At 46.8% G+C, this 25,693-nt stretch overlaps 1 protein-coding gene across 4 annotated transcripts in view; it reads right to left on the reverse strand.

The window, feature by feature from the left end:
* Positions 1-25,693, reverse strand: part of nfia (nuclear factor I/A) — a 272,699-nt gene that overhangs the window by 9,758 nt on the left and 237,248 nt on the right. For all 4 annotated transcript variants that reach the window (XM_071344270.1, XM_071344271.1, XM_071344273.1 and 1 more), the window contains 3 exons: positions 24,875-25,053; positions 19,411-19,576; positions 18,803-18,894 (listed from right to left, as the gene is read on the reverse strand). In XM_071344270.1, coding sequence (XP_071200371.1) covers positions 18,803-18,894; positions 19,411-19,576; positions 24,875-25,053 — 437 coding nt within the window. The remainder of the gene's footprint in view (positions 1-18,802; positions 18,895-19,410; positions 19,577-24,874; positions 25,054-25,693) is intronic.

The following is a 25,693-nucleotide window of genomic DNA, read 5'->3' on the forward strand; positions in this document are numbered from 1 at the left end:
AGACAGACAGACAGACAGACAGACAGACAGACAGACAGACAGACAGACAGACAGACAGACAGACAGACAGAGAGAGAGACAGACAGACAGAGAGAGAGACAGACAGACAGAGAGAGAGACAGACAGAGAGACAGAGAGAGAGAGAGAGAGAGAGAGAGAGAGAGAGAGAGAGAGAGAGACAGACAGACAGACAGACAGACAGACAGACAGACAGACAGACAGACAGACAGACAGACAGACAGACAGACAGACAGACAGACAGACAGAGAGAGAGAGAGAGAGAGAGAGAGAGAGAGAGAGAGAGAGAGAGAGAGAGAATCCCTTTTAGACAACTTCCTGGGTAAAACGTTCCACTGCAATAGTGAAGGTGTAAACTTGGCAGTAGAAAATCTTAACAGTATATTTGACCTCTCAGCTTCCCTATCAAACCTAAAAATCTCAAATAGAAAACCGAAGAAAATGAACAACAATGACAAATGGTTTGATGACGAATGCAAAAATCTAAGAAATAAATTGAGAAACCTGTCCAACCAAAAACATAGAGACCCGGAAAACCTGAGTCTACGCCTTCACTATGGTGAATCACTAAAACAATACAGAAATACACTACGGAAAAAGAAGGAACAGCACGTCAGAAATCAGCTCAATGTAATTGAAGAATCCATAGACTCTAACCACTTCTGGGAAAATTGGAAAACACTAAACAAACAACAACACGAAGAATTATCTATCCAAAATGGAGATGTATGGGTAAACCACTTCTCCAATCTTTTTGGCTCTATAACAAAGAATAAAGAGCAAAAACATATACATGATCAAATACAAATCCTTGAATCAACTATTAAAGACTACCAGAACCCACTGGATTCTCCAATTACCTTGAACGAGTTACAGGACAAAATAAAAACCCTCCAACCCAAAAAGGCCTGTGGTGTTGATGGTATCCTTAATGAAATGATCAAATATACAGACAACAAATTCCAATTGGCTATACTAAAACTCTTTAACATCGTCCTTAGCTCTGGCATCTTCCCCAATATTTGGAACCAAGGACTGATCACCCCAATCCACAAAAGTGGAGACAAATTTGACCCCAATAACTACCGTGGAATATGCGTCAACAGTAACCTTGGGAAAATACTCTGCATTATCATTAACAGCAGACTCGTACATTTCCTCAATGAAAACAATGTACTGAGCAAATGTCAAATTGGCTTTTTACCAAATTACCGTACAACAGACCATGTATTCACCCTACACACCCTAATTGACAACCAAACAAACCAAAACAAAGGCAAAGTCTTCTCATGCTTTGTTGATTTCAAAAAAGCCTTCGACTCAATTTGGCATGAGGGTCTGCTATACAAATTGATGGAAAGTGGTGTTGGGGGAAAAACATACGACATTATAAAATCCATGTACACAAACAACAAGTGTGCGGTTAAAATTGGCAGAAAACACACACATTTCTTCACACAGGGTCGTGGGGTGAGACAGGGATGCAGCTTAAGCCCCACCCTCTTCAACATATATATCAACGAATTGGCGAGGGCATTAGAACAGTCTGCAGCACCTGGCCTCACCCTACTAGAATCCGAAGTCAAATGTCTACTGTTTGCTGATGATCTGGTGCTTCTGTCACCAACCAAGGAGGGCCTACAGCAGCACCTAGATCTTCTGCACAGATTCTGTCAGACCTGGGCCCTGACAGTAAATCTCAGTAAGACCAAAATAATGGTGTTCCAAAAAAGGTCCAGTCGCCAGGACCACAAATTCCATCTAGACACCGTTGCCCTAGAGCACACAAAAAACTATACATACCTCGGCCTAAACCTCAGCACCACAGGTAACTTCCACAAAGCTGTGAACGATCTGAGAGACAAGGCAAGAAGGGCATTCTATGCCATCAAAAGGAACATAAATTTCAACATACCAATTAGGATCTGGCTAAAAATACTTGAATCAGTCATAGAGCCCATTGCCCTTTATGGTTGTGAGGTCTGGGGTCCGCTCACCAACCAAGATTTCACAAAATGGGACAAACACCAAATTGAGACTCTGCATGCAGAATTCTGCAAAAATATCCTCAGTGTACAACGTAGAACACCAAATAATGCATGCAGAGCAGAATTAGGCCGATACCCACTAATTATCAAAATCCAGAAAAGAGCCGTTAAATTCTACAACCACCTAAAAGGAAGCGATTCCCAAACCTTCCATAACAAAGCAATCACCTACAGAGAGATGAACCTGGAGAAGAGTCCCCTAAGCAAGCTGGTCCTGGGGCTCTGTTCACAAACACACCCCACAGAGCCCCAGGACAACAGCACAATTAGACCCAACCAAATCATGAGAAAACAAAAAGATAATTACTTGACACATTGGAAAGAATTAACAAACAAACAGAGCAAACTAGAATGCTATTTGGCCCTAAACAGAGAGTACACAGTGGCAGAATACCTGACCACTGTGACTGACCCAAACTTAAGGAAAGCTTTGACTATGTACAGACTCAGTGAGCATAGCCTTGCTATTGAGAAAGGCCGCCGTAGGCAGACATGGCTCTCAAGAGAAGACAGGCTATGTGCTCACTGCCCACAAAATGAGGTGGAAACTGAGCTGCACTTCCTAACCTCCTGCCCAATGTATGACCATATTAGAGACACATATTTCCCTCAGATCACACAGATCCACAAAGAATTCGAAAACAAATCCAATTTTGATAAACTCCCATATCTACTGGGTGAAATTCCACAGTGTGCCATCACAGCAGCAAGATTTGTGACCTGTTGCCACAAGAAAAGGGCAACCAGTGAAGAACAAACACCATTGTAAATACAACCCATATTTATGTTTATTTATTTTAACTTGTGTGCTTTAACCATTTATACATTGCTACAACACTGTATATATATAATATGACATTTGTAATGTCTTTATTGCTTTGAAACTTCTGTATGTGTAATGTTTACTGTTAATTTTTATTGTTTATTTCACTTTTGTATATTATCTACCTCACTTGCTTTGGCAATGTTAACACATGTTTCCCATGCCAATAAAGCCCCTTGAATTGAATTGAATTGAATTGAGAGCCAGACAGACAGAGAGAGATAGACAGAGAGACAGAGAGACAGAGAGAGAATGGGGGAGGGGAGGTGGTTCTTCAGGTTAGCTGGCTGGCCCTCCGTAATCCTTCAGTCTCATTGATTGCTCCACTCCATTGTTCACGTTTTCAGCGATTGAGCAAGCGCCCCTCCTTCTCTTCTCTCCGTTTCTCTCCTCCTCCCTCCCATCTCAACATCCCTCATCCCTGCCCCAAGTTCAAGTTCATCCCCGTGTTACGTCATGTCTGGTTGCCCAGGACAACCAGACAGCCGTCGACGTGACTACCATTAGGAAGACCCATGGTTGCCTTCCTGTGCATCTCTCTTTCTCCTTCTCTGTTCTCTCTCGTCACTGTTCTGTGTTGGAGCACCCAGCCGCTGCCGCAGACACAAATACATCGCTATTGATTCAGAGGGAGCTCACACACACTCCGCCAGCCACTCTTCCGACACACACACACACACACACACACACACACACACACACACACACACACACACACACACACACACACACACACACACACACACACACGCCGCCAGCACCTCTTACGACACACACACACACACACACACACACACACACACACACACACACACTCCGCCAGCCCCTCTTACGACACACACACACACACACACGCACGCACACACGCACTCTGAAACAAATGCACACATGGAAATAAACTTTAACTCTACCCCTGGTTTCATTGAACGAAAGCCAAAATAAAATGTTGGAAGTAAATAACAGACTGCTGTCTCTCCGTTCTGCTCTACTTACAATGAAACACACTTCAAAATAAAGACACAATGACATATATGGGATATAATCACCAAACTAAGTCATGAGACTAGAAGGGACCCAAAGCTTTAAAAAGCTTTAAAATAAAGGTATTGTTTGTGTGTGTATCTGTACTGTGTGTGTGGGTGTGTGTGTGTGTGTGTGTCTGTACTGTGTGTGTGTGTGTGTGTGTGTGTGTGTGTGTGTACTGTGGGTGTGTGTGTGTGTGTGTGTGTGTGTGTGTGTGTGTGTGTGTGTGTGTGTGTGTGTGTGTCTGTACTGTGGGTGTGTGTGTGTCGGTACTGTGGGTGTGTGTGTGTGACTGTACTGTGAGCGTGTGTCTGTACTGTGTGTCTGTGTGTGTGCCTGTACTGTGGGTGTGTGTGACTGTGCTCCTGCAGGTTGCTAGCCGGTCTGTCACCTGCCTGACCAGGACTAGCTCCTGACTGGTTGAAATTCTACTGTCGACACAGTGAGACTGGAAGGTTTTTAATCAATACAAGTTACTGACTCTAGGACTTTCTGTCTCTCTCTCTCTCTCTCTCCCTCCGTCCGTCCGTCCCCCCCCCCTCTATCTCCTCTCTTCCTCTCCTCTCTCTCCCCCCTCTCTCTCCCTCCCTCCCCCCCCCTCTCTCCCTCCCTCCCCCCTCTCTCTCCCCATCCACCATCTTTGTCTACTCATCCACTCCACCTCTACCTACTCCTTTTTCTTCTCATCCCTCCTTCACTAACTCCCTCCCTCCATCCATCTTCCCCCTGTCCCGAGAAGACTGGGGAGAGTAGCTCTTGCAGACCAAACACTGTGTGTGTGGGGGGGTATGTGAGTGTGTGTGGATAGTGGGGTAGTGTTACCACACAGTGGGCTGGTGCTGACAGCTGTGATTTAGACTGCAGATACTGCATCAGGGCAGAGAGAGAGAGAGCTGGGGTAGTGAGAGAGAGAGATAGAGAGAGAAAGACAGGGAGAGCGATTGGGTAGTGAGAGAGAGAGATAGAGAGAGAAAGACAGGGAGAGCGATGGGGTAGTGAGACAAAGAGATAGAGAGAGAAAGACAGGGAGAGCGATGGGGTAGTGAGAGAGAGAGATAGAGAGAGAAAGACAGGGAGAGTGATGGGGTAGTGAGAGAGAGAGATGGAGAGAGAAAGAGAGAGAGCGATGGGGTAGTGAGACAGAGAGATGGAGAGAGAAAGAGAGAGAGCGATGGGGTAGTGAGAGAGAGAGATAGAGAGAGAAAGACAGGGAGAGCGATGGGGTAGTGAGAGAGAGAGATGGAGAGAGAAAGACAGGGAGAGCGATGGGGTAGTGAGAGAGAGAGATAGAGAGAGAAAGACAGGGAGAGTGATGGGGTAGTGAGAGAGAGAGATAGAGAGAGAAAGAGAGAGAGCAATGGGGTAGTGAGAGAGAGAGATGGAGAGAGAGAGAGAGAGAGAGAGAGAGGGATGGGGTAGTGAGAGAGAGAGATGGAGAGAGAAAGACAGAGAGAGGGATGGGGTAGTGAGAGAGAGAGATGGAGAGAGAAAGACAGAGAGAGCGATGGGGTAGTGAGAGAGAGAGATGGAGAGAGAAAGACAGAGAGAGGGATGGGGTAGTGAGAGAGAGAGATGGAGAGAGAGAGAAAGTAGAAAGTTAGAATGTCCACACACAGTTATTAGCATAGGGACACGTTCACTCTATTAGCAGTGTGTGTTGTGAAGAGAACCAGCAGACAGGGGGTTGTTATTGAGGACACGTGGTGCTCTGTGGGCTGGGCTCTGTGGGCTGGGCTCTGTGGGCTCTGTGGGCTGGGCTCTGTGGGCTGGGCTCTGCTGGGCTGGGCTCTGCTGGGCTGGGCTCTGTGGGCTGGGCTCTGCTTAGCTATGCTCTGCTGGGCTATGCTCTGCTGGGATGGGCTCTGCTGGGATGGGCTCTGCTGGGATGGGCTCTGTGGGCTGGTGCCTGGGCTCCACGTTAACACCAACCATTACACTGAGGTGTGTTCTGGTGCCCACAGGAAAGCCTACCAGATGCGCGTCTGGGGTGAGCAATGCCATGCGTTGTGGGGCTGGAGCGGGCACAGGGAGGGTGGGGCGGGCACAGGGAGGGTGGAGCGGGCACAGGGAGTGTGGGGCGGGCACAGGGAGGGTGGGGCGGGCACAGGTAGGGTGGGGCGGGCACAGGGAGGGTGGAGCGGGCACAGGGAGGGTGGAGCGGGCACAGGGAGGGTGGGGCGGGCACAGGGAGGGTGGGGCGGGCACAGGGAGGGTGGGGCGGGCACAGGGAGGGTGGGGCGGGCACAGGTAGGGTGGGGCGGGCACAGGGAGGGTGGGGCGGGCACAGGGAGGGTGGAGCGGGCACAGGGAGGGTGGAGCGGGCCAAGGGAGGGTGGAGCGGGCACAGGGAGGGTGGGGCGGGCACAGGGAGGGTGGGGCGGGCACAGGGAGGGTGGGGCGGGCACAGGGAGGGTGGAGCGGGCACAGGGAGGGTGGAGCGGGCACAGGGAGGGTGGGGCGGGCACAGGGAGGGTGGGGCGGGCACAGGGAGGGTGGGGCGGGCACAGGTAGGGTGGGGCGGGCACAGGGAGGGTGGGGCGGGCACAGGGAGGGTGGAGCGGGCACAGGGAGGGTGGAGCGGGCCACAGGGAGGGTGGAGCGGGCACAGGGAGGGTGGGGCGGGCACAGGGAGGGTGGGGCGGGCACAGGGAGGGTGGGGCGGGCACAGGGAGGGTGGGGCGGGACATGGCCATTTGTGACCCTTGTGTGCCACCAGTGATCGCACACACGAGCAGACACACACATAGGAACGGGGGGGGGGGGGGGGGGTGTGCACGCCTTGCTGAGGGAAGTGAAGAAAAGCAACATTGTTTTCATTCAGTGTTCTGACAGAACAGAAACCTCCACCACACGCATTACATACTTCAGTCATCCTCTTTTTCTCTCCCTCTCTCAATCTCTTTCTTTATCCTCCTCCCTTTCGGTCTTCCTCCCTATCTACCCCCCCTCTCTCTCTCCCTTGCTCCCTGAATGAGACATAAAACTGTAAAACCACAGGCTTCTTTTGGGAGGTTAGAGATGATTATAGCCCTGATCTTTATTCTGGACACTCTCTCTACCTCCAACCTGGCTCTAGATAGATACTCTGCTCTCTGTCACACACTCACACCACCATAATTGTCAATAGGGGACAGCTGAGGTTGTGCTGTGAGAGCCAGACATTCAGACCAGTAAAAGTGGTGGTGGGGAGTAGGACTGTCACAGCAGAGAAAGAGGGAGGGAGAGATAGAGAGAGGGAGAGATGGGGATAGAAAGAAAGAGAGAGGAGGGAGAGATAGAGAGAGGGAGAGAGACAGAAAGAAAGAGAGAGAGAGAAAGGGGGGAGATGGAGAGAAAGGCGGAGAGCAAGAAATGGAGAGAGATAAATAGATATACACTGAGTGCACAAAACATTATGAACACCTGCTCTTTCCATGTTAAGGCCACACCCACACCTCTCTGATTCAGTTAAATGAGGAACTGTACAGCTGACTTGGTATCCCCCTTTCCCTTTCCCTTCCATAGACTGACCAGGTGAAACCAGGTGAAAGCTATGATCCCTTATTGATATCACTTGTTAAATCCACTTCAATCAGTGTAGATGAAGGGGAGGAGACAGGTTAAAGAAGGATTTTTAAGCCTTGAGACAATTGAGACATGGATTGTGTATGTGTGCCATTCAGAGGGTGAATGGGTAAGACCAAAGATTGAAGTGCCTTTGAACGTGGTATGGTAGTAGGTGCCAGGTTTGTGTCAAGAACTGCAAAGCTGCTGGGTATTTTCACGCTCAACAGTTTCCCGTGTGCATCAAGAATGGTCCACCACCCAAAGGACATCCAGCCAACTTAACACAACTGTGGGAAGCATTGGAGTCAACATGGGCCAGCATGGGAATGCTTTCAACACCTTGTAGAGTCCACGCCCCGATGAATTGTGGCTGTCCTGACGGCAAAAGAAAAGGGGGGGGTGTAACTCAATATTAGGAAGGTGTTCCCAATGTTTGGTATAGTCAGTGTATAGATAGATATGAGAGCGAGAGAGAGAGAGAGAGATAGAGAGAGAGAGACCAGACGTACAGCCCCAGGGCTGGAACAGTAAATACTACAGAGAGAAAGGTGGTAAGGTAGATAGTAAGAGAGAAAGAGGTACCCAGTGAAAGAGGAGAGAAGAGAGAGAGATAGTAAGAGAGAAAGGTGGGGATTCCAACACTCTCACCCTGTGTCGACAGCTGTGTGCTCTGGGCTATGTGTATGTGTACGAGTGTATGTACGAGTGTGTGATATCAAACCAGCCAAAGAGAGAGAGATAGAGTAACCATCTAAACCTCTCCTGGTTTTTGAAAGTCAACTTTAGCTCATCAAAAGTAAAAAAAAATATATATATTTAAGTAAATATGGATTTTACATTTATATTTGTTAGTGTATTTTTGTTCTATTTAACTATGAAGTGTATTGAGGTGTTTAAATGATAGTTAGTGATAGATAGTGGTAGTGTGTAAGGGAAGCAGTGTCCTGCTAAAGGCTGCGGTAGTACAACATTCATGTCCCTTGTGGCCAATCCAATATAGCCAATCAATATCCCCACTGATCTGTGAGTAACGCATAGCATTACAGAGGAAGACCAGGCAGCGTGCTTAAGGTGCTTTAGAGAGAGAATGCAAATGTGTGTGTGTGTGTGTGGTTGTCTTCACAGTGAAATACTAGCAGCAGGTAACGGACAGCTGCACCGTACTGATATGTCTGGGTGTCCTAACTGAACGCCTTCAAGGTGGAGCTGCTTTTATGTGGACAGGAGTTGGTTCACGCACATACATACACACACGTGCGCTAACACACACACCCACAAACACACAAATCAAATTGTATTTGTATCATGTGCCGAATACAACAGGTGTAGACTTTACTGTGAAATGCTTACTTACGAGTTTCCAAAACAATCCAGAGTAAGAAAGTAGGAAAAATGTGCAGAAAGGAAATAGTAACACAATAACAATAACAATAACAATAACGAGACTATATACAAAAAGTACCGGTACCGAGTCAATGTTGCAGGGGTATGAGGGACTTGAGGTCATTGAGGCAATATATACATGTACTGTAGGTAGGTGTAAAGGGACTAGGCAATCAGGATAAATAATAAACAGAATAACAGCAGCCTGTGAAAGACTGTAAGGAGAAAGAAGTACCCAGTGAAAGAGGAGAAGAGAGAGAGAGATAGGAGAAAGAAGTACCCATTGAAAGAGAAAGGAGGGATCTTGGCCTGTTTCTTTAAACTCCTGTCAATGGAACCAGTAATCTCATCATGTGGAGAAGTGCTAACTCAGGACGATGGGCTAAAGTGCCTGCAGATGAGTGTCATCTCAGAGGAGTTCAGCCTCATGTAATGCAAACCAGCTCCCAGGCCGGTGTGCTTATGAAACCACCTCTCCCTCTCTCTCTATGTCTCCCTTTATTCCCCCCCTACCCATCTCTTCTCTGCCACGTCTCTCTTTCACCCATCTCTTCTCTGCCACGTCTCTCTTCCTACCCATCTCTTCTCTGCCACCGTCTCTCTTTCTACCCATCTCTTCTCTGCCACCGTCTCTCTTTCTACCCATCTCTTCTCTGCCACCGTCTCTCTTTCTACCCATCTCTTCTCTGCCACCGTCTCTCTTTCTACCCATCTCTTCTCTGCCACCGTCTCTCTTTCTACCCATCTCTTCTCTGCCACCGTCTCTCTTTCTACCCATCTCTTCTCTGCCACATCTCTCTTTCTACCCATCTCTTCTCTGCCACCGTCTCTCTTTCTACCCATCTCTTCTCTGCCACCGTCTCTCTTTCTACCCATCTCTTCTCTGCCACCGTCTCTCTTTCTACCCATCTCTTCTCTGCCACCGTCTCTCTTTCTACCCATCTCTTCTCTGCCACCGTCTCTCTTTCTACCCATCTCTTATCTGCCACCGTCTCTCTTTCTACCCATCTCTTCTCTGTCACCGTCTCTCTTTCTACCCATCTCTTCTCTGTCACCGTCTCTCTTTCTACCCATCTCTTCTCTGTCACCGTCTCTCTTTCTACCCATCTCTTCTCTGCCACCGTCTCTCTTTCTACCCATCTCTTCTCTGCCACCGTCTCTCTTTCTACCGATCTCTTCTCTGCCACCGTCTCTCTTTCTACCCATCTCTTCTCTGCCACCGTCTCTCTTTCTACCCATCTCTTCTCTGCCACCGTCTCTCTTTCTACCCATCTCTTCTCTGCCACCGTCTCTCTTTCTACCCATCTCTTCTCTGCCACCGTCTCTCTTTCTACCCATCTCTTCTCTGCCACCGTCTCTCTTTCTACCCATCTCTTCTCTGCCACCGTCTCTCTTTCTACCCATCTCTTCTCTGCCACGTCTCTCTTTCTACTCATCTCTTCTCTGCCACCGTCTCTCTTTCTACCCATCTCTTCTCTGCCACCGTCTCTCTTTCTACCCATCTCTTCGCTGCCACCGTCTCTCTTTCTACCCATCTCTTCTCTGTCACCGTCTCTCTTTCTACCCATCTCTTCTCTGTCACCGTCTCTCTTTCTACCCATCTCTTCTCTGTCACCGTCTCTCTTTCTACCCATCTCTTCTCTGCCAAACCGTCTCTCTTCCTACCCCTTTTTCAATCTGACTCGCACCATCTCTCTTTACCCCTCATCTCTTCACTGCCTCCCCCTCAGCATCCCCATCTCACTCCTCTCGCTCTACCCATGCGTCGCAACTCTGCCTCTCTCCCTCCCCCCTCTCGCTCTACACATTTGTCTCCCCTCTGCCTCTCTCCCCTCTCACTCTACCTATGTCTGCCCTCTACCTTTCTCTCTCCCTCCTCTCCTGCTCCATCCTTTACAGCTCCCATTCACCACCATTCTCTTATTGACATCCATACTATCATCAGCCACCTATCAGTATATTACAATACACAATGCTATGGCAAAGTCCCAAATGGCACCCTATTCCATTTGTAGTGCACTACTTTTGACCAGGGCCCATAGTATTCTGGTCGAAAGTAGTGCACTATATAGGGAATAGGGTGCCATTTGGGACGCATCCTACGATACACCTCCTCAGTGTCCCGCAGGCCTCCTCTAGTGCAGACACCCAAACTAACTCATAATCAGTGAAATGACTAGTACTGTAATGCTTCATCATTATGCAACATTATTAACAGTGTGTGTTTTTGGTCTTGGTACGTCTTGTAATATCACTGTACCCCCAGATGCATTGATAAGTGACAGTGTTGTCTGAGACAGTTGTCTGCTTGTAATAAAATGCATCATAATTACTGTGGGAAAGTAAACTGGTCAGAGCTTCTCCCCCTGCCGGTTCAACAAGGTAATGACACCCAATTGACTCCCAGCCTGCCTAAATACACGACACACTGTTTATAATTATGGCAGCGCCAAAACAAACTATTTAAAAGGGGAAATATTTCACTTCTGTAAAGGTGTAATCTGTTACTCATACACATTTAGGTGCAGAGGTAGTATACGTTCAAATCAGAGGAACAGACAGACTGCACATTTAAATCCTCCTCTAAAGATGAGAGAAGTGACGATAAGGCAACTGTGATCATTTGTACTAGCCTCACACCAGTGAGTGTGTGTGAGTGAGTGTGAGTGTGAGTGTGTGTGTGAGTGTGTGTGTGTGTGTATGTGAGTGTGTGAGTGTGTGTGTGTGTGTGAGAGTGTGAGTGTGTGTGTGTGTGTGTGTGTGTGTCTGAGTGTTTGTCTGTGTGTACCAATGTCTTTGTTGCAAATTGCTTGGGGGTAAGAGGGTGAGGAGAGGTGTACAAGAGTGTGTGTGGGTGTATACATGTCTCGACTAGTCAGGAGGACAAGGGGGCGGGCTGTGTGTGTATCTGGTGTGTCAAAACTAGACAGGTACAGAGCAGAGCATCATGGGGTCCTCAGTGTCTCAGGGGACAACCGCCACTGGCTCCCATGGCAGCGCTGACTCGCGGGCACTGTGCCCACCACACATACACCGTAGTTCACTGGCAATGCCTAAAACACATTCCCTTCTTCCACTGGCACTGACCTCGCCACCCACAAACCACCCACCCACTCTCCCAAACAAGAAAAGTTTCCAATGAGAGAAGGCCCGAGATGCACACACACACACGGCCAATGAGAGAGGGAGAGGGGGGTTGGAGGGTGGGCACACACAGGCACCTCAATCAACCCTCCCCCTCGTTTCCATGGCGAGCAGACTGGGAATGTTTACTATTACAGTCACATCTCTCTCTTGTTTCTCCCTCCATCCCTCACTCTCTGTCCCCCGAGCCGCGGGGCGGTTTTCAAACAGGCGCTGAGGACCTTGTGTGTGTGTGTGTGTGCATCTCGGGCCTTTCCATGTTGGGGCTGTAATACCACCACCCCCCCACAGACAACATGGACAATAAAGGAATGCATGGCAGAGGGAACATGGCTGCTCACGTAGAGTCTCCCCCCTTGTAGAGTCCAGTGGCTGGACCCTTCTTCAGACACTTCCTATAGGTGTCTGAAGAACTGAGAGGGATTGGAAGAGAGCCTAGCTCTGCTCATTTACATTGAAGTCAATGATAAGATCATTTTCTCCTTTTACAAGTGACTTTGTCCAAGAACATGAATAAATAGACTACAATGTTGTATTATTTATCAGGTAAGACACTGTGGTGACTGCAGAGCCCATGGTCCTTATTCTATAGGGTTAGGCCCATGGTCCTTATTCTATAGGGTTAGGGTTATGCCCATGGTCCTTATTCTATAGGGTTAGGGTTATGCCCATGGTCCTTATTCTATAGGGTTAGGGTTATGCCCATGGTCCTTATTCTATAGGGTTAGGGTTATGCCCATGGCCCTTATTCTATAGGGTTAGGGTTATGCCCATGGTCCTTATTCTATAGGGTTAGGGTTATGCCCATGGCCCTTATTCTATAGGGTTAGGGTTATGCCCATGGTCCTTATTCTATAGGGTTAGGGTTATGCCCATGGCCCTTATTCTATAGGGTTAGGGTTATGCTCATGGTCCTTATTCTATAGGGTTAGGGTTATGCCCATGGTTCTTATTCTATAGGGTTAGGGTTATGCCCATGGTCCTTATTCTATAGGGTTAGGGTTATGCCCATGGTTCTTATTCTATAGGGTTAGGGTTATGCCCATGGTTCTTATTCTATAGGGTTAGGGTTATGCCCATGGCCCTTATTCTATAGGGTTAGGGTTATGCCCATGGTCCTTATTCTATAGGGTTAGGGTTATGCCCATGGCCCTTATTCTATAGGGTTAGGGTTATGCCCATGGTTCTTATTCTATAGGGTTAGGGTTATGCCCATGGTTCTTATTCTATAGGGTTAGGGTTATGCCCATGGTCCTTATTCTATAGGGTTAGGGTTATGCCCATGGTCCTTATTCTATAGGGTTAGGGTTATGCCCATGGTCCTTATTCTATAGGGTTAGGGTTATGCCCATGGTTCTTATTCTATAGGGTTAGGGTTATGCCCATGGTCCTTATTCTATAGGGTTAGGGTTATGCCCATGGTCCTTATTCTATAGGGTTAGGGTTATGCCCATGGTCCTTATTCTATAGGGTTAGGGTTATGCCCATGGTCCTTATTCTATAGGGTTAGGGTTATGCCCATGGCCCTTATTCTATAGGGTTAGGGTTATGCCCATGGTCCTTATTCTATAGGGTTAGGGTTATGCCCATGGTCCTTATTCTATAGGGTTAGGGTTATGCCCATGGTTCTTATTCTATAGGGTTAGGGTTATGCCCATGGTCCTTATTCTATAGGGTTAGGGTTATGCCCATGGTCCTTATTCTATAGGGTTAGGGTTATGCCCATGGTTCTTATTCTATAGGGTTAGGGTTATGCCCATGGCCCTTATTCTATAGGGTTAGGGTTATGCCCATGGTCCTTATTCTATAGGGTTAGGGTTATGCACATGGTCCTTATTCTATAGGGTTAGGGTTATGCCCATGGTCCTTATTCTATAGGGTTAGGCCCATGGTCCTTATTATATAGGGTTAGGCCCATGGTCCTTATTCTATAGGGTTATGCCCATGGTCCTTATTCTATAGGGTTAGGTTTATGCCCATGGTCCTTATTCTATAGGGTTAGGCCCATGGTCCTTATTATATAGGGTTATGCCCATGGTCCTTATTCTATAGGGTTAGGGTTATGCCCATTGTCCTTATTCTATAGGGTTAGGGTTATGCCCATGGTCCTTATTCTATAGGGTTAGGGTTATGCCCATGGTCCTTATTCTATAGGGTTAGGGTTATGCCCATGGCCCTTATTCTATAGGGTTAGGGTTATGCCCATGGTCCTTATTCTATAGGGTTATGCCCATGGTCCTTATTCTATAGGGTTAGGGTTATGCCCATGGTCCTTATTCTATAGGGTTAGGGTTATGCCCATGGTCCTTATTCTATAGGGTTAGGGTTATGCCCATGGTCCTTATGGTAAGAGTAGGGGTGTTAACCACGCTGTCCTGCCAAACTCCCAACATGACCTCATATAGTCATGGTCACCTAACCATCCGCTAATTCTACATTGGCATGATTCCCTCCTCGCCACTGTGATAGTTTTCTGGACCAAAATGATATCCGGAATACACGTTAAAACAATGGCTCACACACACCCACATGGGGATTGTGTGTGTGCTGTATGTGTGTGTTTGGAGGGGTGGTTGAGAAGCCAGCCTCAGTGACCCAGGCCTCAGCGCCAGGCCACATTAATAAAGCACAGAACGCCAGATCGCAAGGCCTGAGCAAACACAGATGGATAGAGGAATGGGCTGGCTTAGTGTATAACCCTGGTGGAGAGAGAGAGAGAGAGAGCGAGCGAGCGAGCGAGCGAGAGCGAGAGCGAGAGAGAGAGAGAGAGCGAGAGCGAGAACAATGCATGCAGGGCAGAATTAGGCCAATATCCACTAATAATAAAAACTCAAAAAATAGCAATTAAGTTTTGGAAACATCTAAAATACAGTGACCCCCTCTCATATCACTACCAAGCCCTGCAATGCCAAGAGCTGAGCAAAGAAAAGAGTCCCCTCATCCAGCTGGTCCTGGGGCTGAGTTCACAAACCTGTTCTACTAACACACTGAAGCCTCAGGACCAGAACATCCAATCAATCAGGATAAACCAAATTACAACACAGTCAAAACAAAACTATATTGCTTATTGGGAAACACAAGCACAAACACAAAGCAAAATGCAGTGCTATCTGGCCCTAAATCGACAGCACACTGTGGCTAAATATTTGACCATGGTTACTGATCAAAACCTTAGAAAAACCTTGACAAAGTACAGGCTCAGTGAGCACAGCCTTGCCATTGAGAAGGGTAGACACAGGAAAACCTGGCTCCCTGTAGAGGAAAGGCTGTGCAACCACTGCACAACAGCAGAACCTGAGACGGAGCTGCATTTCCTGACAAAATGTCAAAAATATAAAACAATTAGAGAGTGTCATTTCCCCAAATTTGAAACCCTTATTCAAGGTTTCAAAGACCTCTCTGATGAGAGTAGGCTACCCGTCCTGTTGGGGGAGGACGCAGAGAGCTGTGGGTTGGCAGCGCACTACATTGCTGCCTGCCATAAGTTGAGGGACAGTGTCTGACAGACCAATCAACCTGCACATGTCCTCTATTGTATGTTTATTGTTATTGTTGAATGTATGGTTATTTTGACACTTGGTTATTGTTGTTACTGTTGTCCCGTTGACAATTTTGATTCTCATTTAAAAAAAAATATTGTAAATATCCAAAATAAGCTTTGGCAATATGTACATTGTTACATCATGCCAATAAAGCAAATTGAATTGAATTGAGAGACAGAGAGAGACAGGGAGAGACAGGGAGAGACAGAGAGAGACAGAGAGAGAGACAGGGAGAGACAAGGAGAGACAGGGAGAGAGACAGAGAGAGACAGAGAGAGACAGAGAGAGACAGAGAGAGACAGGGAGAGACAGGGAGAGACAGAGAGAGACAGGGAGAGACAGGGAGAGACAGGGAGAGACAGAGAGAGATAGGGAGAGAGACAGAGAGAGACAGAGAGAGACAGGGAGAGACAGAGAGAGACAGGGAGAGACAGAGAGAGACAGAGAGAGACAGAGAGAGACAGAGAGAGACAGGGAGAGACAGAGAGAGACAGAGAGAGACAGGGAGAGACAGGGAGAGACAGAGAGAGACAGGGAGAGAGACAGAGAGAGACAGGGAGAGAGACAGAGAGAGACAGGGAGAGACAGGGAGAGACAGGGAGAGACAGGGAGAGAGACAGAGAGACAGAGAGAGACAGAGAGAGACAGGGAGAGAGACAGAGAGAGACAGGGAGAGACAGGGAGAGAGACAGGGAGAGAGACAGAGAGAGACAGAGAGAGACAGAGAGAGACAGAGAGAGAGACAGGGAGAGAGACAGGGAGAGAGACAGGGAGAGAGACAGGGAGAGAGACAGGGAGAGAGACAGGGAGAGACAGAGAGAGGGGGGATGTATAAATAGATCAGTAATAAGTGTTCATGTTGTATTGTTTACCTGACTTGCTTTGGCAATGTTAACACATGTTTCCCATGCCAATAAAGCCCCTTAAACTGAATTTGAAATTAAGTAAAAACAAACAATAAATAACAGCAGCAGCCACTCGGCTAACCCTCCTACCCCCTCCCCCTCCTCCTGAACCTCCTCCTCCCTCCCTCCCTCCATCCCTCTCTGGCGTTTATGACAAACACCTGCCTCCTCTCTTCCAGGGGGAAGTGTGTGTCTTGCGGCCTGTGACAGAGTCAATAAATCGTCGGCCCCGTTCTCTGCGGGCCACCGACGCGACACTCTGACACATGCACGTACAGACAGACACACATACCGACACACACGTACACACACGTACACACACACACACACACACAAACAAAAACACACGCAAACTCCCTCTGTTGCTCTTACTGTTTCACTCCTCATCTTCTCTTCATCTTTCCTAGCATCCACCCTTTTTTACTTGCCCTCTTTCCATCCCACTTTCTTTCTCTGGCAGTGAGTCTGTCCTCCGTTGGCTGGGCATCTGGCTGGCTGTAACTTGGCTGAACCACTGTCTGGTGTGTACAGTTGGAGCTGGTTACATAATGGTGTATATTGGTGGGGCTGGTTAGTGTGTACAAGTGTGTATTATAGAAGCTGGTTAGTGTGTACTAGTGTGTATTATAGAAGCTGGTTAGTGTGTATAGGTATTTAATGAGTTAGGAGATGGTTTATCTGTACTAGTGTGTAGAGGTGTGTACTAATTTGTAGTGGTGTGTACTAGTGTGTAGTGTTGTGAACGAATGTGTAGTTGTGTGTACTAATGTGTAGTGGTGTGTACCAATTAATGTGTAGTGGTGAGTACTAATGTGTAGTGGTGTGTACTAATGTGTAGTGGTGAGTAGTGGTGTACTAATGTGTAGTGGTGTGTACTAATGTGTAGTGGTGTGTACCAATTAATGTGTAGTGGTGTGTACTAATGTGTAGTGGTGTGTACTAATGTGTAGTGGTGAGTAGTGGTGTGTACTAATGTGTAGTGGTGAGTACTAATGTGTAGTGGTGTGTACTAATGTGTAGTGGTGTGTACTAATTAACGTGTAGTGGTGAGTAGTGGTGTGTACTAATGTGTAGTGGTGTCTACTAAAAAATGTGTAGTGGTGAGTAGTGGTGTGTACTAATGTGTAGCGGTGTGTACTAATGTGTAGTGGTGTGTACTAATGAATGTGTAGTGGTGAGTAGTGGTGTGTACTAATGGGGTGTGTACTAATGTGTAGTGGTGTGTACTAATTAATGTGTAGTGGTGAGTAGTGGTGTGTACTAATGTGTAGTGGTGTGTAATAGTGTGTGCTAATGTGTAGTGGTGTGTAATAGTGTGTACTAGCGTATATTAGCATCAAGTAGTGTGTACTAATGTGTAGTGGTGTGTACTAATGTGTAGTGGTGTGTACTAATTAATGTGTAGTGGTGTGTACTAATGTGTAGTGGTGTATAATAGTGTGTGCTGACGTGTAGTGGTGTGTAATAGTGTGTACTAGCGTATATTAGCATCAAGTAGTGTAGTGGTGAGTAGTGGTGTGTACTAATGTGTAGTGGTGTGTACTAATGTGTAGTGGTGTGTAATAGTGTGTACTAACGTGTAGCGTATATTAGCATGAAGTAGTGTGTGCTAATGTGTAGTGGTGTGTGTGCAGTGGTATGACCAGGTGTTAAATCAGAGAGGTGGTCAGGGTGTAAGAGGGTATTGGGGGGGTTCAGTCAGGGCCACATTCATTACACACACTATAAATTACGCTGTAATAAGGCACCATCCGGATGAGACACTACTGCTACTACTACTACTGCTGCTACTACTACTACTGCTACTGCTGCTGCTACTGCTACTACTGCTGCTACTGCTACTATTACTACTGTTACTACTACTACTACTACTGCTACTACTACTACTACTGCACTACTACTAACACTACTGCTACTGCTACTACCACTACTACTGCTACTGCTACTACTGCTACTACTGGTACTACTACTACTACTACTGCTGCTGCACTACTACTACTGCTACTACTAACACTAACACTACTGCTACTACCACTACTACTGCTACTACTGGTACTACTACTACTACTACTACTACTACTACTACTACTACTACTACTACTGCTACTAAACACACACAAATGGGAACGGAGGCTACAGTATGTAGGTTTGTGTGTGTGTCTAGTAGTAGTGTCTAGGCTGGTGTGTAGCCCACTTAAGGGAAACAGAGGACTGTCTTTCCCAGCAGACAGGGAAAGATGTACAACAAAGTAGTGTGTGTGTGTGTGTGTGTGTGTGTGTGTGTGTGTGTGTGTGTGTGTGTGTGTGTGTGTGTGTGTGTGTGTGTGTGTGTGTGTGTGTGTGTGTGTGTGTGTGTGTGTGTTGGCTCACCTGGGGCTGCTGAGGGATATTTACAAAGCTGGGGTCTCGGGGGCCCACACTGATGAAGCGCTGGGCTGGGGACGTGCTCGGTGTGGAGTAGGCTGCAATGGACACACACAAACAGAGAGAGAGAGAGAGAGGGGAGAGGACAGAGAGAGAGAGAGGGGGGGGGGGAGAGAGAGAGAGAGGGGGGGGAGAGAGAGAGAGAGAGAGAGAGAGAGAGAGAGAGAGAGAGAGAGAGAGAGAGAGAGAGAGAGAAAGATAGATAGTGAGAGAGATGGTGGGAGAGAGAGATTTTTATTGTAAATTGTATTGTTTATTTCACTTTTGTTTATTATCTACTTCACTTGCTTTGGCAATGTAAACATATGTTTCCCATGCCAATAAAGCCCTTAAACTGAATTGAATTGAAAGAGAGAGAGAAACAGAGTGTTAGAGAGAGACAGATTCATTGATCATCAATTGAGTCTGAGCTTACACAAGAAGGTCTGTAGTCACACAGAAACAGGTCCTTGCTAAATAGGCCTATGTACAGCATATCAAATACAAAATGACTCAAAATGTTTACGTAAAACAAATGGTCATATGATGTGTGCGTGTGTCCAGTGTTCACTCACTTGGCGAGGTGGGGGAGTTGCCCCCTCCCTCGGTGGAGGTGGAAGGAGGTTTGGAGTCTGGCACAGGCAGGGGCACAGGGCGTGCCATGGGGGGCGGAGGTGGAGGGGGCAGCATGGGGGTGGGCAGGAATGGGTTGTGGACCTTCCCCTGACTGCTACCATTAGGCTGAGAGAAAGACAGAGAGAGACAGAAAGAGAGACCGCGAGAAAGAAAGAGAAAGAAAGAGAGAAAGAGAGAGAGAAAGCCAGAAAGAGAGACCGAGAGAGGACGGAGAAAGAGAGAGAGAGAGAGAGAGACCGAGAGAGAAGGATGGAGAAAGAGAGAGAGACCGAGAGAGAAGGATGGAGAAAGAGAGAGACCGAGAGAGAAGGATGGAGAAAGAGAGAGACCGAGAGAGAAGGATGGAGAAAGAGAGAGACCGAGAGAGAAGGATGGAGAAAGAGAGAGACCGAGAGAAGGATGGAGAAAGAGAGAGAACGAGAGAGAAGGATGGAGAAAGAGAGAGACCGAGAGAGAAGGATGGAGAAAGAGAGAGACCGAGAGAGAAGGATGGAGAAAGAGAGAGACCGAGAGAGAAGGATGGAGAAAGAGAGACCGAGAGAGAAGGATGGAGAAAGAGAGACCGAGAGAGAAGGATGGAGAAAGAGAGAGACCGAGAGAGAAGGATGGAGAAAGAGAGAGACCGAGAGAGAAGGATGGAGAAAGAGAGAGACCGAGAGAGAAGGATGGAGAAAGAGAGAGACCGAGAGAGAAGGATGGAGAAAGAGAGAGACCGAGAGAGAAGGATGGAGAAAGAGAGAGACCGAGAGTGAAGGATGGAGAAAGAGAGAGAACGAGAGAGAAGGATGGAGAAAGAGAGAGACCGAGAGAGAAGGATGGAGAAAGAGAGACCGAGAGAGAAGGATGGAGAAAGAGAGAGACCGAGAGAGAAGGATGGAGAAAGAGAGAGACCGAGAGAGAAGGATGGAGAAAGAGAGAGAACGAGAGAGAAGGATGGAGAAAGAGAGACCGAGAGAGAAGGATGGAGAAAGAGAGAGACCGAGAGAGAAGGATGGAGAAAGAGAGAGACCGAGAGAAGGATGGAGAAAGAGAGAGAAGGATGGAGAAAGAGAGAGAACGAGAGAGAAGGATGGAGAAAGAGAGAGAAGGATGGAGAAAGAGAGACCGAGAGAGAAGGATGGAGAAAGAGAGACCAAGAGAGAAGGATGGAGAAAGAGAGAGAAGGATGGAGAAAGAGAGAGAAGGATGGAGAAAGAGAGACCGAGAGAGAAGGATGGAGAAAGAGAGACCAAGAGAGAAGGATGGAGAAAGAGAGACCGAGAGAGAAGGATGGAGAAAGAGAGACCGAGAGAGAAGGATGGAGAAAGAGAGACCAAGAGAGAAGGATGGAGAAAGAGAGACCGAGAGAGAAGGATGGAGAAAGAGAGACCAAGAGAGAAGGATGGAGAAAGAGAGACCAAGAGAGAAGGATGGAGAAAGAGAGAATACAGAAGTAAAAACCACGGAGACACATTACACCTTCAAAGCGGAACCTGCAACAAACCTATATCCCAATTGTGTCCGGTGCACGGGCACACACACACACACACACACACACAAAACCCCCACAACAGGTCTGCACTGTAACCTGTTGCAATATCACTATCACAATTTCGCTCCTGCTTGTCCTCTAAACACACCCGTGTGCGTGTGTATGTGTGTGTGAAGGAGGACAGACACACCTTAAAGAAGCGCTTCTTTGAGAGACACTGCTCAGCAATTTTCCTCCTGGTCATAAAGAATTCTGCTGCCGTATGCACTTTGCTGTTGATAATCTATTACCAAAACAGTGTGCTGAGGACTCAGGACTTAAGCGCTCCTCCATTCACTTGCTCTCTCTCTGTGTCTCTCTCTCTGTGTCTCTGTGTCTCTCTCTCTCTGTGTCTCTGTGTCTCTCTCTCTCTCTGTCTCTGTCTCTCTCTCTCTCTGTGTCTCTGTGTCTCTCTCTCTCTCTGTGTCTCTCTCTCTCTCTCTCTCTCTCTCTCTCTCTCTCTCTCTCTCTCTCTCTCTCTCTCTCTCTCTCTCTCTCTCTCTCTCTCTCTCTCTCTCTCTCTCTCTCTCTCTCTCTCTCTCTCTCTCTCTCTCTCTCTCTCTCTCTCTCTCTCTCTCTCTCTCTCTCTCTCTCTCTCTCTCTCTCTCTCTCTCTCTCTCTCTAATTCAATTTAAGGGCTTTATTGGGAAACAAATGTTAACATTGCCAAAGCAAGTGAAGTAGATAATAAACAAAAGTGAAATACACAATAAAAAAAGAAAATGAACAGTAAACATTACACCCACAAAAGTTCCAAAAGAATAAAGACATTTCAAATGTCATATTATGTCTATATACAGTGTTGTAACGATGTGCATATAGTTAAAGTACAAAAGGGAAAATAAAAACATAAATATGGGTGGTATTTACACTGGTGTTTGTTCTTCACTGTTTGACCTGTTCTTGTGGCAACAGGTCACAAATCTTGCTGCTGTGATGGCACACTGTGGTATTTCACCCAGTAGATATGGGTGTTTATCAAAATCGGGTTTGTTTTCAAATTATTTTGGGGTCTGTGTAATCTGAGGGAAATATGTGTCTCAAATATGGTCATTCTTTTGGCAGGAGGTTAGGAAGTGCAGCTCAGTTTCCACCTCATTTTGTGGGCAGTGTGCACATGGCCTGTCTTCTCTTCAGAGCCAGGTCTGCCTACGGTGGCCTTTCTCAATAGCAAGGCTATGCTCACTGAGTCTGTACATAGTCAAAGCTTTCCTTAAATTGGGTCAGTCATAGTGGTCAGGTATTCTGCCACTGCGTACTCTCTGTTTAGGGCCAAATAGCATTCTAGTTTGCTCAGTTTTTTTGTTAATTCTTTCCAATGTGTCAAGTAATTATCTTTTGGTTTTCTCATGATTTGCTTGGGTCTAATTGTGTTGGTGTCCTGGGCTCTGTGTGGTCTGTTTGTGTTTGTGAAAAGAGCCCCAGGACCAGCTTGCTTAGGGGACTCTTCTCCAGGTTAATCTCTCTGTAGGTGATGGCTTTGTTATGGAAGGCTTGGGAATCGCTTCCTTTTAGGTGGTTGTAGAATTTAACGGCTCTTTTCTGGATTTTAATAACTAGAGGGATTCGGTCTAATTCTGCTCTACATTTTTGTGTTTTACACTGAGGATATTTTTGAAGAATTATGCATGCAGAGTCCCCATTTTGTGAATTCTTAGTTGGTGAGCGGACCTCACAACCATAAAGGGCAATGGGTTCTATAACAGATTCAAGTATTTTTTGCCAGATCCTAATTGGTATGTCGAATATTATGTTCCTTTTGATGGCATAGAAGGCGTTCTTGCCTTGTCTCTCAGACCTGATGTTTAGGCCAAGGTACGTATAGTTTTTTTGTGTGTTCTAGGGCAACTGTGTCCAGATGGAATTTGTATTTGTTGTCCTGACAACTGGACCTTTATTTGGAACACCATTATTGTCTTACTGAGATTTACTGTCAGGGCCCAGGTCTGTCAGGGCCCAGGTCTGACCAGGCCACAGGTCTGACAGGGCCCAGGTCTGACAGGGCCCAGGTCTGACAGAATCTGTGCAGAAGATCTAGGTGTGCAGAAGATCTAGGTGCTGCTGTAGGCCCTCCTTGGTTGGGGACAGAAGCACCAGATCATCAGCAAACAGTAGACATTTGACTTCAGATTCTAGTAGGGTGAGGCCGGGTGTTGCAGACTGTTCTAGTGCCCGCGCCAATTCGTTGATATATATGTTGAAGAGGGTGGGGCTTAAGCTGCATCCCTGTCTCACCCCACGGCCCTGTGGAAAGAAATGTGTGTGTTTTATGCCAATTTTAACCGCACACTTGTTGTTTGTGTACATGGATTTTATAATGTTGTATGTTTTCCCCCAACACCCCTTTCCATCAGTTTGTATAGCAGACCCTCATGTCAAATTGAGTCAAAAGCTTTTTTGAAATCAACAAAGCATGAGCATACTTTGCCTTTGCTTTGGTTTGTTTGCCAATTAGGGTGTGCAGGGTGAATACGTGATAAAAAGCTAATTTGACATTTGCTCAGTACATTGTTTTCATTGAGGAAATGTATGAGTCTGCTGTTAATGATAATGCAGAGGATTTTCAAAAGGTTGCTGTTGACGCATATCCCGCAGTAGTTATTTGGCTCAAATTTGTCTCCACTTTTGTGGAAGGTGTGTGAGAGAGAGAGAGAGAGAGAGAGAGAGAGAGAGAGAGAGAGAGAGAGAGAGAGAGAGAGAGAGAGAGAGAGAGAGAGAGAGAGAGAGAGAGAGAGAGTGTCTCATTGTGTGTGTGTATGTGGGGGAGGGGGGGTATTGTACACAGAGAGATGGATTCAGATTAAATGGGCAAATGAAAAAGTGTGGATGGGGAAACTGGCCTGCGTATAGATTCAGTACCTAGACACAAATATATAAACTATCTAACTGCAGACACAGTCAAACCCACGCAGGCACACACACACACACACACACACACACACACACACACACACACACACACACACACACACACACACACACACACACACACACACACACACACACACACACACACACACACACACACACACACACACACACACACTGCAGTGCTTTCTCTTCAACCACTTCTCATAACTTCATATGTACAGTATTTCCCCCATGGTATTTCTGCATACTTATAACAGAGAAAAAAATCCCCCATTAATGTGTATTACTATATGTGTGGCTGCATGGACCAAAGACCAATAGGAACATAGAGTTCTATAGAGGGTGTGTTCATGGACCAAAGACCAATAGGAACATAGAGTTCTATAGAGGGTGTGTTCATGGACCAAAGACCAATAGGAACATAGAGTTCTATAGAGTGTGTGTTCATGGACCATTGACCAATAGGAACATAGAGTTCTATAGAGGGTGTGTGCATGGACGAAAGACCAATAGGAACATAGAGTTCTATAGAGGGTGTGTGCATGGGACAAAGACCAATAGGAACATAGAGTTCTATAGAGGGTGTGTGCATGGACCAAAGACCAATAGGAACATAGAGTTCTATAGAGGGTGTGTGCATGGGACAAAGACCAATAGGAACATAGAGTTCTATAGAGGGTGTGTGCATGGACCAAAGACCAATAGGAACATAGAGTTCTATAGAGGGAGAAATAAAACTACTGAAGAATCTAAACAGAAGAATCAAAAGGGGGCTAAGAGGCATCGAACGAGTAGGAAAATGGGTTGGTACTGTAAAATGAATGTATGTTTGAGGTATGTACTGTAAAAGAGGTATGTACTGTAAAAGGGGTATTTACTGTAAAAGTGTTATGTACTGTAAAAGGGGTATTTACTGTAAAAGTGTTATGTACTGTAAAAGTGTTATGTACTGTAAAAGGGGTATTTACTGTAAAAGGGGTATGTAAAAGGTTTATGTCTTGTAAAAGACTCCTTGTTCTTACATTAAGGAAGCCCACCTGTCCTCCTTGCTGGCCAGAGTCGGGGCAGACAAGTTGGACAAACTCCTTGAGGCTCTCCTGGGGGTGGTAACGGATGGCCGGGTGGGAGAAGTAGGAGCTGGGCTGCTGGATGATGGGCGACGTGGGGAAGTGGAGGCTCGACGGCGTGGCGTGGGGACTCGCTGTGGACGGGAGAGAGGGAGAGGTGGATAGAGACAGTTTATTATGTCAATAAAGCATGTTGAATTTGAAGGAGAGAGAGAGAGGAGGTGATACGGAGTATCACACATGGTGGGGCTACATGCAAATAGATGGAACCCCCCCCCTCCCCCACACACACACACACAAATTCTTAAACAAACATTGAAACACACACACACGGTGACAGACAGTATGACAGGCCTTGGTGACATGGTGGTGACAGAGGGCAGGTGGCCCACAGTGCAGATGACAAGATGCCCCCGGACCATAATGCACCTCACTGTCAATTAGAATGGGGACGGACCCTCCGTGACAACCAAAATTACACGAGTCCGCTTTCCTACACACACTCAAGGGAAAAATATTAGCCCTTGACTTGACACCTCCAAACGTGGCATTTGTCACAATGAGATATACATTTACTGTACATTAGTGACATTAGCACCTGACGTCTGGACCAACAGAAGTCTTGAGACCAGTGAGTTGAGAGGTGCTGGGGACAAATGTAGGCATTTAGGGTCTGTTTGTTTTGGCTGTAGTCACCAATGATACAACTAACTATTTAAACCCTGAAAGATTCAAATCTGTGTGTGTGATACCATGCATGAGTGTGTGTGTGTG

The sequence above is a fragment of the Salvelinus alpinus genome, chromosome 15, assembly GCF_045679555.1.
Source record: "Salvelinus alpinus chromosome 15, SLU_Salpinus.1, whole genome shotgun sequence".
Lineage (NCBI taxonomy): Eukaryota > Metazoa > Chordata > Actinopteri > Salmoniformes > Salmonidae > Salvelinus > Salvelinus alpinus.